Below are 14,327 nucleotides of genomic sequence, written 5' to 3' on the forward strand. Positions count from 1 at the left end.
CTGCTTTTGCTTTTAAGAAAAAGCTTATTGTTAAGACAGCTGGTCTCTTGTTCTGTCTTCTTCCTGTCCCTTTGTATGGGATGGACTGTTCTTGTGTTTCCAGGAGGCTATTCTTGCACTCACAGGCTTCTTTGCCCTCCATGGATGCTTCCTATGGAACCTCTCATGGCTGAGCTTTGAACATATTGAAACTGGCTCTTCCAAAATCCAGGGTCTTTGTCCTACTACTGGTCTTCAGTGTGCTCAGCAGTACCTTAAACTCCCCAGTGCTATGATCACTGTATCCAAGGCTACCATTGGTCATTAGTTATGTTGTCAAGTAAGTCTTCTTGGTTTGTGAGCGGTAAACCTAGCAATTATAGAATCATAGAATCATTTAGGTTGGAAAAGACCTTTAAGGTCATCGAGTCCAACCTAACACTGCCAAGTCCACCAATAAACCACGTCCCTCATGTCTACATGTCTTTTAAATACCTCCCAGGATTGTGACTAAACCACTTCCCTGGGCAGCCTGTTCCAATGCGTGACAACACTTTCAGTAAAGAAATTTTTCCTAATATCCAATCTAAACCTCCCCTGGTGCAACTTGAGGCCATTTCCTCTTGTCCTATCACTTGCTACTTGGGAAAACAGACCAATACTCACCTTGCTACAACCTCCTTCCAGGTGAACAGCAATGCACTGTTCCTAGTCGGCCTGTCCAGCGTCTGTAGCAGAAAGCAATCCTCAATACACCCCAAGAACCTGATGGAGGACTTGAGTACCTCTGTGCTTTTTTTCCCCAAAAATGGCTGGGAAAAATCACCCAAAAGAAACAGGCTTTGTTGGCCTGAGACTTCCTTAAGCACCTGAAGTAAGGTTTCATCAGCTTCCTCATCCTAATTGGGAGGTTGATAACAGATACCTAACAAAAAATCCCCCTTGGTGACAATTCCTCTAATCTTGATCCAAAGGCATTCAATAGAACTTTTGATGTCTCCATAACTCACCTTCATACACTCAAATTTCTATTTTACACAAAGGGCAACTCCACCTCTTCTTCTTCCCTTCCTATCTTCCCAAAAGAATTTGTAGTCATCCATTGTGATCTTCCAGTCATGTGAGTATTCCCAACAGGTTTCTGTGTTTTCTATAACATCATAACTCTCTGACTGGGCACGGAGCTCCAGTTTCTCCTGTTTGCTGCCCAGACTACATGCATTGGTATACACAAACTCGAGGTAACTGGACTTAGGATTCTTGCCTTTGAAGAGGTTTGGGGCAGCATTCCTCACTACTCTGGTAAGTGAACTCATCCAACCTGCTGCCTCTGAATATGCAGATGTCACACCTTTGGACACTACCCCCCCAAATTCATTAGTTTAAAGCACAATTCACTAAGTCAGCCAGTCTGCTAGTGAAGATTCTCCTGCTCATCTCTCCCCAATAAGCTGTATTCATTAAAGAATGACCTATGATTGAATAAAACAGAACCCTGGCAATAACACCAGCCATGAAGCCAGGTATAGATCCATATGATGCATCAACTTCTGCCTGCACTCCCATCTCTGACTGGCAAGACAGAGAAGAAGATCACTTGGGCATCTGTCCCTTTCACTTACACCTCCAGGGCTCTGAAGTCCTGCTTGATCTTGCCAAGGCTTTACTTTACCATGTCATTGGTGCCCACATGGAAAAGAAGTAGGGGGTACGAGTCTGTGCTTTTGACTAGTTGTGGCAATCTCTCTGTGACATCCTGGATCTTGGCTCCTGGCAAGCAGCAAAATTCACTTGATCGTATATAAAGCAGGCAACTGTACCAAGTGGTTGGTTCATAAGGAGAGTGAAGTGATAACCTGCTCCCATGGGTCACCAAAGACCACGGCTCCTCTTCCTTCAAGGTGTTGTCTGTTCACTGGTGAAGCTCTTTGGTAGTCCTTGGAGGTCAGTGCCACAGGGCCCTAATATTTCTTTTTGCAAAGTCTCAATAATCCATCTGGTTCTTGTTCACCCTCTCTGACATAACATAGCCTGCTAACTTCTCCTGCAGGTCCTCCACCTGCTGCCTGAATAACTCTACCAGCGCTTACCTTGGGCGGGTGCAGCTTCCACCTTCCTCCACCCAGGAGGTTGGGGTTACAGTCTTTGCATCCCTCCACCTGAACAGCAGCTTCCCTGGTACGAAGCTCTGTCTAGGTGGTTGCCTCCACTCTTCCCAGGCTAGCCTGGCTAGGTAGCTGATTCCTGTCTGCTGCAGAGCACAGCCCTTGCCTGGTCTTTACCGTCATGCTTCCAACAAGCTCAAAGCACTGCCTAATAAACCCTTCTGATGCCCTGGAGACCTCAAGCTGCTTGGTGGGCTTGCAGAGCCACCAGCTAGGTTGGGTGACCATGGAGGCTGCAGCCTAAGCCTGCAGGTGAGCAGAGCAGGCAGCAGCCCGAAACCCAGCAGAATCCCCAGCCCTTCTTGCACGAACTGCCACATAAACTGCTGATGCCGCTCCCAACAGATGCCACGTCCTGTTGCTGATGCTGCTCTCAACCCAATACCCTGTTGCTGATGTTCTTCCCAACAGACACTGTGCCCTGTTTGCACTCTTGAGGTCGCTGGCACTCGCCAGGAGCCAGTTATATGTGGCTTCCCATGGTTCAATCTGGCTGTGGGGACAGCTGGCATCACCCAACTGTTGCCCACTCCTCTCATGAGACCTGCCATCTGCCAGCTGGTCCCTCCACACACACAGCCCAAGGGTGTTGGATGCCCAGAAGCCCCCTCAGACATCCCCTGGGTACCTTGCAGGCTTCATGGTAACTCTCAGCACATGGTCACTGCTGCTGCTGCTGCTAGCGTCAGCTTCCCACGTTTGGTTTTTTCTGATTCACCCATTCTCATCTGCAAATTGAAATTCCCCTGCCTTTGTTTATCAGACTGAATACTCGAGATAATTGTTTTCTGAATTAACAGAAAAAGGCTCCCTCCTCAAGGCTTCCTTAAGAGGAATATCTACAGTTCATCCATTCTCTCCTCCACTGTTACACATCTATTGTGCAGTCCAACAGGAGAAGACTTCTCCTAAAATCACCTTCTTTTTTTCTTTCCAAGGAGGCTGAGACCGTTTATTTCTACCAGATTTAGTGCAGTAGTTGTTCTATGCTTGTTCACATATAGCGTGCAATAGCTGGTCTCTAGTACAAAATGTCTCTAGCTCCTTGATCCAAGTGATTCCTTCTGAGATAGCCATAACAATCTCCAAGTTCATCATACAAACTTATAGGTCATCTTTGATCATGGGCTCAGTCAAGGTAACTGTCAAAAGACCCACAGGTCTGTTAAAGCATTAGTCATAGCTCAGCCCCAAGTAACTCAGAAGGTGAGTTCTGGATCATGCCTTGCTGGAATTAGTGGCTGCATTCATTCTTCACCAGCTGGCATTACTGGATATCCACCTCTCCCACTTACAACTGTTGTTTCATTTATTAGATTCCATGAGTGCTAAAAGAATAGCTATAAGGTCTTGCCTAAAACTAATCTGGAGAGAAGCACCTTCCAAGGTAACATGCACAGTGTGTCAGATTTCCTGAAACCCCTTGGAGGGAGTGGAGTGGTCATTCTTAGCCAAATTAACACAAACAGATTAATTAAAACCATTTTACCTCTCAAGACATTAAAGAATGTCTTGTGCCTCCGCTAAATTACTTAGGTTAAGAAAGCATTCACTTTTGGCATATTACACTGTTACAGATGCCAACACTATTTTCTTTTTACAGAGGTAATATACCTCCATACTCTATCTAATCTATATCTATCTATACTTTAATCAAAATAGAAATTTACAGATAGTAGAAGGAGAATGCAAGTTTTCAGGTTGGATTTTTCCTCTCTGCAGTTTGTGTCCATACAGTTGAAGCACTTGTTCAGCATTTTGGAGTATGCTGATCCATTTTGACAATTGTATTAGTCTAGGAAAATCTAGCAATGACTGTTACAGACAAGAAGAACATCTTTGACACAGCAGCTCATTGGAGACCAGCAAAATATTTTGGTAAAATATATCTACATATTTCCTTGTACTTGTGCTGTTTCATTCAGAAATATGCTACACGCTAGTGCCAGGAATGAGTAATAAACCCAGCAAATGTTGGTCTGAGTTAGTATGATCTTTCTTATATTAAATCTTCACTATCTTATATATATATATGTACACTTGTGCACACCTAGCAGGATTGCCAGGAAATTGGTGATCAATGAAAAGTAGAAAAGCTACAGATTTATTTGCTTATTTTCTAATAGAACTTCTGACCATAGATTGTTTTACTCTTGGTGATTTACTGTGGGAGCCTGTGAAAAAAACCTCAAAGGAAAGGAGGTTGTCACAGCTGTATATCAATCCAAGAGCTGTTGTCTGCTTAGAAGTGATCTGAAAGCAGGAGGCAAAGTTTTCAGTAGATGTGCATCCATTAATGGCAGGTGAGACACAAGCTGCCTGTACAGACAGGGTATTTCATTACTGTCTAGTACCTTTTGGTTGCTGGTTTCTTTGGCTCCTTGTTAGGTATTTGCCTCTGGCCATTGATGAAAACAGAATATTTTTTTCCAAGAAGCTAGCTCAAGAACCATGTTGGAGTTTGTGTTGAACAGGTCTTCTATGCACCTCTGGGCTGATCCTAAATTATCTGAAGTCAGAGACACAGAACCTGAGCTGTTGCTCCCACTGCATGCCTGGACCTCTTTCAGACATGGAGAAGTCACTTCAGATTTAATAGTCTTAAAAATATTTCTGTCCAATTGTGGTTTCTTTTTCTAATCTTGATAATTTGTCAGCATGTCCTCGAGCAGCTAAGTACATAAAAATTGACCTTTTGAAGTTTCTCCCTAAAGGTGCAATCAGAAATAAAGAGAAAATGGAGGAGCTGGAAAGTCAACCGGTATTTTGCTGTGGATTTCAAACATCGCCATCCTTCTCTAGCGAGCAGCGGAGTGAACGGGGGGACACAACTCTCCATTCTGAGCAAGAGCAGCTCTCAGATTCGGATGTCCAGCATAAATGCAGAGAACCTAGCGACATGAGCAGCTAAGGAAAACTAACCAATCAACAAGCAAACCAAAAACCATCCCGTTAAAAAGAAAAAAAAATAATCATCATTTTGGTGGTGGTGTAGGTCCTTTCCTTTCCTTTCCTTTCCTTTCCTTTCCTTTCCTTTCCTTTCCTTTCCTTTCCTTTCCTTTCCTTTCCTTTCCTTTCCTTTCCTTTCCTTTCCTTTCCTTTCCTTTCCTTTCCTTTCCTTTCCTTTCCTCTGTAGAGGTGAAAAAGCAAGGAAATGTGTATATATATCTTTTTAACAATCGCTGTAAATACCCAAATGTACTCAAGGCCGTTAATGGAAAAACGTTAAAAAGATAAACAACAGGCCAAGCCCACCCACTCAATGATTTACATTTCAGAGCACCTGCAAGTAATCCGTCGTCAGTCAAAAGTAACAAGTGATTGCTGTGCAGTTGTGATCCTTGGTTGCCAAACTGATACTAATCTGTGAATGGACATGACAGTTGTTATTTTTCAAATTGGTTTCCATTTTGGTTTGGATTTGCTTTTTTTTTTTTTCCCTAGTCGAATGTATCTTAGCCTGTCCCTGTCTTTTGGCATGCGAATTTCTGCAGTGTTTCTCTTTTGAGTCTTAGGATGGAGCTAACATGCTTGGGTTAATCAAACCAGCCCATTCAGGAAGAACTCCAGATAACTGAGTTCATGGCTGGATTTAGTCAGATGTTCCCAGTGGACTTAAGGAAACTGCTGTGCCAATGTGAAGCTGCATAGGTACTATCAATCAGTGCGGGGACTCCAGGCAAGAGATGGGCTCAGCTGCCCTTTTCCATACCCAGGGACACTTCTGAGAACGCTTTACATTCTAGCTAAGCTGTGAATTTACTAAAAGGGCCGTGCAGTTGAGATATATTTATATTTTTGGCATTGACTGATTGATAGATTGATTGATTGATCAGATTCTTTGAATAACAAAAATAACTGTCCCTTCCTTCCCACCTTAAGAGCAAAAGTCAGTCCCAGGATGGCCTTTCCCTCCAGATAACCTTGATCCCTCTGCACCTGTGTTCAAACCCGGCATGTTTTTGGGTAGTGCTTTCACACAGAGTGTGGTGCCTTTGCAACCTGGTTGACTTTTGTCTGTTGACTCTTCCCTGCCAGAGCAAGAGGCACAAGAAGGATCTGGCATGATGATCTTGGAAGGTAAAAGTCATCTGCATTTGGTGAGGAACTAAACTGAACTATAAGATAGTATGGAAGGAAAAGATACTGACTTTGGATGACTTCCCACATCTGGCAGTTTTCTCTCTCTTTGGATATTCTGTTTGTTTAACCACCAATGGTCTTACTGCTTTTCTTTGAGAGGAACTAAAATGTTCTTTCAACCTTTGCCTTGTAGTTAAAGCCACGACTGGTATATATCTACTTCAATCAAATGTCGATGATGTCAATTCTTAAAAGTCTTTATACAGTGCATAAAGGCTTTGAGGACGGTCTTATCTCTCACTTCATTTTGGATTTATGAACTGATATATATATAATATATATGTGCGTCTATGTGTATGCATATATTAAAAAATGAAAATGACATTTTAAATGTGAAGTTTTGAACTAAAACTAATGGTAACCAGGAAATTCAAAATTCAGGCTTGTTCTTTGGTGTTAGTTGACATGACCATGAACTAAAAAAAAAAGTGAAAGACTCAGAATTTTGGTGCCAGCTGAGTGTGAGCTTTTAATTTCACTGGTTTTTGTTAGTTTAGGTAAAAAAAAGTTTTAATGTCATTTTAAGCATAGGTGTTTAAAAACAATGCTAGTTTCCTTGTTTTTAAAAGGAGAAAAAAAGGTCTCAGAGAGTTGTGAAAGAAATATTAATTATAATATTTAACACTTACATTGTGCTTTATGGGACATAATCTGTTCTCAGTTGTAGCAGTGTGAATGTAAGTATAATTTGAAACAGAGAGAAATGTTGAGATTGACTTCATATTTGTACAGGATCATGCTCTTACAAGATGCTTACACCCCTTTCAGGTGAAATCTTGCACAGAAGACCAGCAAAAAGATTTAAATTACTTACTTTATACTCTAGTATCTTAACTGGGAGTTAAATGATCCAGACACCTTTTTTTTAAGTCTTCAGCACTGGTTTGCTGCTCTGAGAGCAGAATTTGTCCCCCCTCTACCAGACTCTCTGCAAAAGTCACTGAAGTATTTTTAACTGATAGATTGCAGCTTCCTCTCTCATTAGTTGCTGCTAAAAGCTATTTTAGAAAGTTTCCCAAGGAACCATGCACTTTGCAGTCCAGAAAGACAGGGGAGATGGGGAAAGTCGGATCTATCAGGTAAATGCCTACTTAGACATTTTTTAAATGAGACTATCTAATGTTAGATGAATAGATAACATTTAGTTTTGTATTTTCTGTAGTATGGGCTTTCACAAGGTATTGTATTGACAATACTGTAAGTGCATTACTTAAAAAAAATAAAAAATATATAATTCGCATGAATGGCTAGTAGCCAATTTTCAAGCACTAATAAATTAGAACTTTTGAGAAAAAGGTGTTGAATAACTGCCTCTAGCTGGTGACTTTTTGCCATGTTTCAGTCCAGAGCAAGAAGGCATTTGGATCTTTTTTTTTTATTTTTGTTTCTATTTTGGTTGTTGTTGTTGTTGAGGCTTTTTCTGAGCTTACTTTTGGATTCTGTTGTTTGCCTGGCTGTCCTACAGTGCTCTGCAATTTGAGTTGGTGGATCTCAGTCCAGTGCCTCGTGGGCAAATGTCCACATCACCAAAACCACCCTCCAATCATGCACACTGGAGACCAGGTCCTCAGCTAAATTAAAATCAGTACAGAAAACTGTTATCATTAGAAAAAAGCCACTTCACTTTGGCTTGGGATTTGGCCTCAGCACATTACTATTACTATTATTTTCTGCCGGTCTCAGCAAGAGAGGCCAAGGACTGAATAGTCATGAGAATTTGGACTTGCCCCTTAAATTCCTAGAGCCAATGCTCAGGAGCAAGACAAGTTGGAAGGCAGTGGAGGGGAAATTTCTGCTGTTGAAGTCCCTGTGTTTCTTGTTCAGTGGGCAAATTGAAGTCTTTAGTACCTTTCACCAGCACTGAATTTACTAGAAGAAATGGTATCTCTTGGCGTGTTTAATATACAATATATTATACAAGCAACTCCCTTCTATTATGATTTTTTTATTGGCAGAGTTGATGCACTTGCAAATGTGGCTTTCCTTAGTCACTCAAACTTTCTCAGTGTTACTGGAAAGATCATACTTCAGGTGTCTATTTTTTATCTAAATCAGACGCTGATGCCATCGCACAAATTAGCTCTCAAGAAATCTTTATGTTGAATGTAAGCTGAAGATGCTGGACATGCATGGCCACCATTGACAGTGGCTATCATTTCTATTTGTTTCAGGATGGAAGAAACCAGCAGGTGGTTTGCTTCTAAGTGAGTGTAAATATCAATTGAATGTAACAGTGCTTTGTTTGATTTTTCACTGTGAAATATATTTTGGAGCTAGAAAGGCTATGCTATTGAAAACAATACATAATTAAAAGAAAAACAAGTGTGCAGTGCTCCTTGAGCCATTTTTTTCTACCATGTCCGTAATGTATTTCTTGTCTAATTTTCTTATTTTGCTTTTGTAAATGTACAAAAAGTTTCTGTGCTGCAGCTTTTGTGACTATTTACTGTATCTAACCACTGTTTGATTATTGACTTTTTGATGTGGAGTGCTGGTACTACAGGACAATTAACATCCCAAAATGAGAACTACATCCTGTATTTCAAAGGACAAGACTTGTTTCATTGTTGCATGATGACCTCACCTCCTTTTAGCTTCACCTACATTTGTTATATCTGAAACTCAGACTCCAGGTAATGAAACTTAAATGCTTAGTTTGGGGAGTTTTTATTTCATAGAGGAAAAATACCCAAGTTCCTCTGCCTCATTTAAGCATTTGTATTTGAAAACCCAGTGTTAAAATGGGGTGGTAGGAGAAGGGAGAGAGATGAAGGCAGGTGAGTCCAGAGTGAAATGCCAAAAAGGTGCAGTTTGGAAGTTAAATTCAGACACTGTATTTGGTGTCTAGCTCCTCCTTTGCAGCAGCTGTCCACCTTTGCAACTAAAGAGCTGTGTCTTGCAACTACAAGGCTAAATAACAACCAGAAGTGAGCAGGAACTGGCTGTGCTGATAATTTGAGATTCCATTTGCAAAGATGACTCTTCCTAGACTCTCTCCATCGTCAATGGCAAGTGTGAGATACCCTCCAGGAAGGAATGCAGAGCTGTTCATAGTATCATAGAATCAACAGCCCAGGTTGGAAGGGACCTTGGGCACCCATCTGGTCCAACCTTTCATGAGGAAGGGAGCCTAGATGAGATTATTTACCACCCTGTCCAATCGCATCTTGAAATCCTCCAATGATGAGGACTCCGCTGCATCCCTGGGGAGGTTGTTCCAGTGAATGATTGTTCTCACTGTAAAAAATTTCTTTCTTATGTCAAGATAAAACCTCTCCTGGTGCAACCTGTACCTGTTCCCTTTGTCTTCTCCATGTGGGTGCTTGTGAAGAGACAGCCTCCATCCTCTTTGTAGCCACCCTTTTAGTACTAGAATACTGTGATGAGGTCCCCCCTGAGCCTTCTCTTCTTCAGGGAGAAAAGACCTAACTCCTTCCATTTTTCCTCATCGAGCAGGCTGTCCATCCCTTTGATCATCTTCTTGGCCCTCCTTTTGACCCTCTCCAGTGGGGCCGCGTCTTTCTTGAATTGTGAGGACCAGAACTGGACACAAAGTAGAGTTTGTTAGACTCCAGCTCAAAACCTGACCTGGGAGAATCCGATCCTCTTCAGCAGTGACGAAAGGATTAGTTGCCATAATTTACATTGTCCACGTCATTTTGTATAATTGTGGCTTTCCATAATATTGTCATATCAATGATGAATGAAATTCTGTTTCTGCATAGCATGATAGCTTCTGCGCTTGCGTATGAAGGGCTATGCAAGACCTCTGGTTAGGTCAGAGATTCAGGTTTTTTTCTCATAAATCTCATGGACAAAAGAAATCAGTAACTAAAAATATTGAAAGACAAAATGATCAAGAACAAAACATATTTCGCAGAGTTGGAGCTGTTGGTCTCTCATCCTCAGGTGTTCCAGAGCAGTACAGTGCCATAAGGACACTTAATCTGAAGGAAACTCTGTAATTGTCATTATTTTCACAGCATATTACCCCCACTCCTAAACTGACCAACTCCCCTTTTAAAATTCAGTAGGCTTTTCTTTTTCTCACGTTCTTTTCCCACTGGAAAGTTATTGTAAAACTTCACTCTGCTGGCAGTTAGAATCTGAATTCCAAATTAAAATAACTCCTGGCTCATTTGTGCTCATTGTCATACTAATCTTGCCTCCAGTTCCTTTCTCCCTTCCTGAAATATGAACAGCTTTATTTCACATAAAGTCTACAGTTTATCTTTGATCATGCAGTTGAAAGATAAGCCTAAAAATAATCATGCTATTAAGCTGCATTTGTTTCAGCTGTAATCTCAATACGGGCAGCAAAAACAGTGCAAAGAAGCAAATACAGACATATGCAAATCCATTGAGAACAGCAGGAAAATTAACTAGAAGCAGCATGCCAAGCACCCTGAAAAAATAAGTAACAATAAAGCTAGGAGAATTTTTTCTAGTTCTTGAAAGCATATAAACAAGATTTGGGTTTTGAGCAGCTTTCATTCAGTCAGATCTAAAGGCAGAAATGAACCCAATCTTCTCCTTTTCTGGTTTCAGTTATAATCTTGCAAGACAAGCTGTATTGCTGCTGTTTCCATTCAAAGGGATAGGACATCATTCACTCAACATGCTGCAGGAAAACAACATTCAAATAGGCAAAAATATACTGGCTGAGTCAGCTTGTGAGGTTTCAGTGCTCACGTGTCTGACACGGCTACTAAATCCCTACTGAATCTCTCCTGTGAACCATGCAGATACCTAACTTCACATTATCTTTCCAGCCCAGCCCTGCCAGAAATTAGATATAAAAATTTCAGAGGGTATAGCAAGAAAAGTATGTGAGTGACTTTAGTAAACAGTGGTAATAAAAGAAATGCAAAACCCCATTCATTTAATTGGCTTTATTTACCTTGTTATTTGAAATTATTTTTCAATAGTGTTTTAGAAACAATTGTTTATGGCAGAGGTTTTCAACCTGTGGTCTGTGGAGACTTCAGAGCCCATAGACTATTTCTGAAGTGTCCATGGAATATGATTAAGTAAAATAAGTTCATTCTTTGCATAGAGCAATATATGCTTGTAAGGCTCCTGAAGGGCTTTTGTCTTACCTGTGATTATGTGAAGGCTCCCACAGATTAAAAAAAGGTTGAAAATTACAGCTGCAAACAGCTGAGGATGTGTTACTACAAGCTATTTTCCCAGGACAATCTAGATGAGTGTTTTTTCAGCTTTTTGCACATAGCGTCATCCAGTCTTTGATGAACCTCTCAATGCCTCCCATCCAACATCCACTTTGACAAATAATGATAGAGAGGAGATAAGCGAGGAAAGCATGACCACTGTTAACCAGCTATAATCAGAAGGAGTATCTATATCCCAATATTACGGAAGGGCCAGGCTGAAAAATCAGTGTAGCCAGGTTTCTTTGTAGCTTTTTCACAGTGAGTGATTTGGTTTGAGAAGATACAGGTAGAACAGATGCTGCACCCTGGTTGAAGCTACTTCACTTACTCCTCCGTGTCCTCAACATCAACAGAAACACGCAAGCTGTGATTTCACAGCTGCCATGAAGTTCTATGAAGCCTTCTTACATGGCAAAGTACAGGATCCAAATGCCAAAGGTAATCCTCATATTTTTCATGTTCAGTGGATGTACCTTGAAAATTCAACAAATTAAGCTTTTCCTCCTTGGTTTGATGATGTGATTTCATTTTAAGACTTTTGTTCGGAGACTTTATCATGTGGGCAAGGCTTCCAGAGGAACGTAGGATGCTTAAAAACATCTGCTACATGACACTGCAGGGCAAGAAATATGACCTCAGCAGAGCTATTATAGCATGGAAGCTCTAAAGGGAAGCAAGACAAGGTAGTAAGAACAGATAGAGCAGGGTATATGGGACACCCCGTGGGATCCTGCTTGGCCTCCAGCTGTCAGACAAGATTAGTGTCTCCTATAGTTCCTATGTCATATCTATGAGCTCTGTGTGGATATCTAGGAAACGGAGATAAACTCACTGGTAGGATTCAGCTCCAAACTCTGATAGCTAGACTTTGATAGCTATGTGAAGGCAGCATCTGTTGGACTCCTGAGTCTACAACTATAGAAATGTACATAATGCAAAGATACAACCAAATATCTGGTTCTACCTGATTTGTTTTCTTAGAGAGTTAAATATCAAGGGCTATGTTAAATATGTGTCCCTTTCAATATCCGGTACTTTCAGCTTTAGGCACTCTGGCTCACAGGCAAAGTCCTGGAAAAGATCCTGTGCCAATAAGCAGACAGCTAAGGAGATATCCACATCACTTAACTTTAGACATCAATTTTGAAGATGTCTTCCTTTGATCTAGTTCCTCCACTTTGCCTTTGTAGCCACAAGAGAGAAAAAAGCAATTTTAGAGTACAAGGATCAAACACATTTTTGATGTCTACTCAAGGGCCAGATGATTCATATTTTGCAAGTATCTGTTTCTTTCCACTAGAAAGTCTAGCTGACCAGATCAGAGACAGACGTTGACACTGTGGAAGTCTACATGTAGATGACTTTTCCTATGGCAACTTTGCCCCATCACTATTGTTCTGTTTCATGCAAGCTGAGAAATAATGGTCTTGAAAAGCTTGGAGGTGGCTTCTGTTGGGTAATTACCAACCAGATTTGGGGGAAGTCTTGTTCTCTCTGTCAGATTGTGTCTACATGACCAGCACTTCTGTGTCCAGAAAGAAATCATGGTATATAGTGTACATGCAGTGAAAAACAGTTAGGATTTTACCCTCTGCTTTTAGCAGTCAGGCACATGCAACCAGTTCAGAATTGCATTTAAGAGTAATGGTAGGAAGATATGGAGTATGCGGTAGTAGTTAATGATGCTCTGATGTTAAGCTCCATGAATATCTGTACTAAAGAGCTAAGTTCAGCTAAATACACATTGTACTTTGTGTATGAAAACACACCAGCAGAGCTTGAACAATGTTTTGAACCTCATGGTCTTTCACCTTCTTATGATTAAAATTGCAATTTCCCATTGGCTTTCTTTTGGGGAATTCATCCATGTAAAGTATTACTGTGTGATATGACACTGTGTGATATGACACTCTTCAGTGTCTGCAATGACTTAGGCTTCTGGATATGCCTTTTCCAATGGACTTTGTGCTTGCAGAGAAGTCTCAAGAGGCCTTTGTGTACTGGTATAATTTGTAAAAACAAATATTTGGTGTATTCATTCTCTTTCCCTTCTTGTCAATTTAGTGGCAATGCAACATGCTATAGCTCTGAGAAGAGAAGTACCAAGTTATTGGATGGAAAGCTGTATTTTGGCTTTTGACTGTGTCAAGGTACAAACTTACTGGCCTGTTGGGTCTATCACTGACCTTTTTTGGTCAAAATTGATTTAATTGGTATTGGGATCTGGGGTTATTCAGCTTTGTTATGAGGTGGAAACACAGATATCAATTGCTGCTTTCTAACCCTTTTTGTGTTTTGAGAAATTGTTTTTAACATGTATACTGCTGTAGATGACACAATAAATGTATTATCATTTTGTATAAGTCTGTTCTGATATAAAATTGCACCAAAGAGAACTTTTTGTCTGTGAAATTACAGGGTAGCGTATTTCTTCCTGAAGCAGCAGGATGGAGTTTTGGGGGGCTAAGTGGGTTATCATCCTTCCTCATGGGAAGGAGTCCCTGGATTCTGCTAAGCAAAGTCAGTCCTAGACTAACCAGACATGAAATTTTTGCCATTAGTGGGCCCTGCACACTCTTCCTTCACCATCAGTCAGTGAAGTTACATGGGGAAGGTGTTTAGCACACTGCATCTGTATCAAGCATGACCATGTGTTAATACTGCCAACACAAATGCAACACACTCTCCATTGCAACTAATAGCCTCTGTGGTGCTGAGCTTTGATCCACAGGTCTTTTGGGGCCAACATATTATTGGTTGTTGGTATACGGGTACAATCCAGGTTGTAGTGTCTGGTAGGAACGGTGGGGTTGCTAGAGCTGTTGAATTTTTATGAGGAGACTGAGCACTGAATGACTGATGGAAA

The 14,327-nt window shown here is 41.0% G+C and overlaps 1 protein-coding gene across 5 annotated transcripts in view; it reads left to right on the plus strand.

Annotated features, from left to right (window-relative positions):
* The window catches only part of ADCYAP1R1 (ADCYAP receptor type I), a 152,413-nt gene extending 138,540 nt beyond the window's left edge, over positions 1 to 13,873 (plus strand). For 3 of the 5 annotated variants that reach the window (XM_069778305.1, XM_069778308.1, XM_069778307.1), the window contains one exon: positions 4,846 to 13,873. In XM_069778305.1, the coding sequence (XP_069634406.1) occupies positions 4,846 to 5,055 (210 nt within the window). In that variant the 3' untranslated portion in view covers positions 5,056 to 13,873. The remainder of the gene's footprint in view (positions 1 to 4,845) is intronic. The other 2 variants (XM_069778306.1, XM_069778309.1) reach the window with 1 other exon arrangement.
* The last annotated feature ends 454 nt before the right edge of the window (positions 13,874 to 14,327 follow it).

Source organism: Haliaeetus albicilla, chromosome 2 (genome assembly GCF_947461875.1).
Source record: "Haliaeetus albicilla chromosome 2, bHalAlb1.1, whole genome shotgun sequence".
Classification (NCBI taxonomy): Eukaryota; Metazoa; Chordata; class Aves; order Accipitriformes; family Accipitridae; genus Haliaeetus; species Haliaeetus albicilla.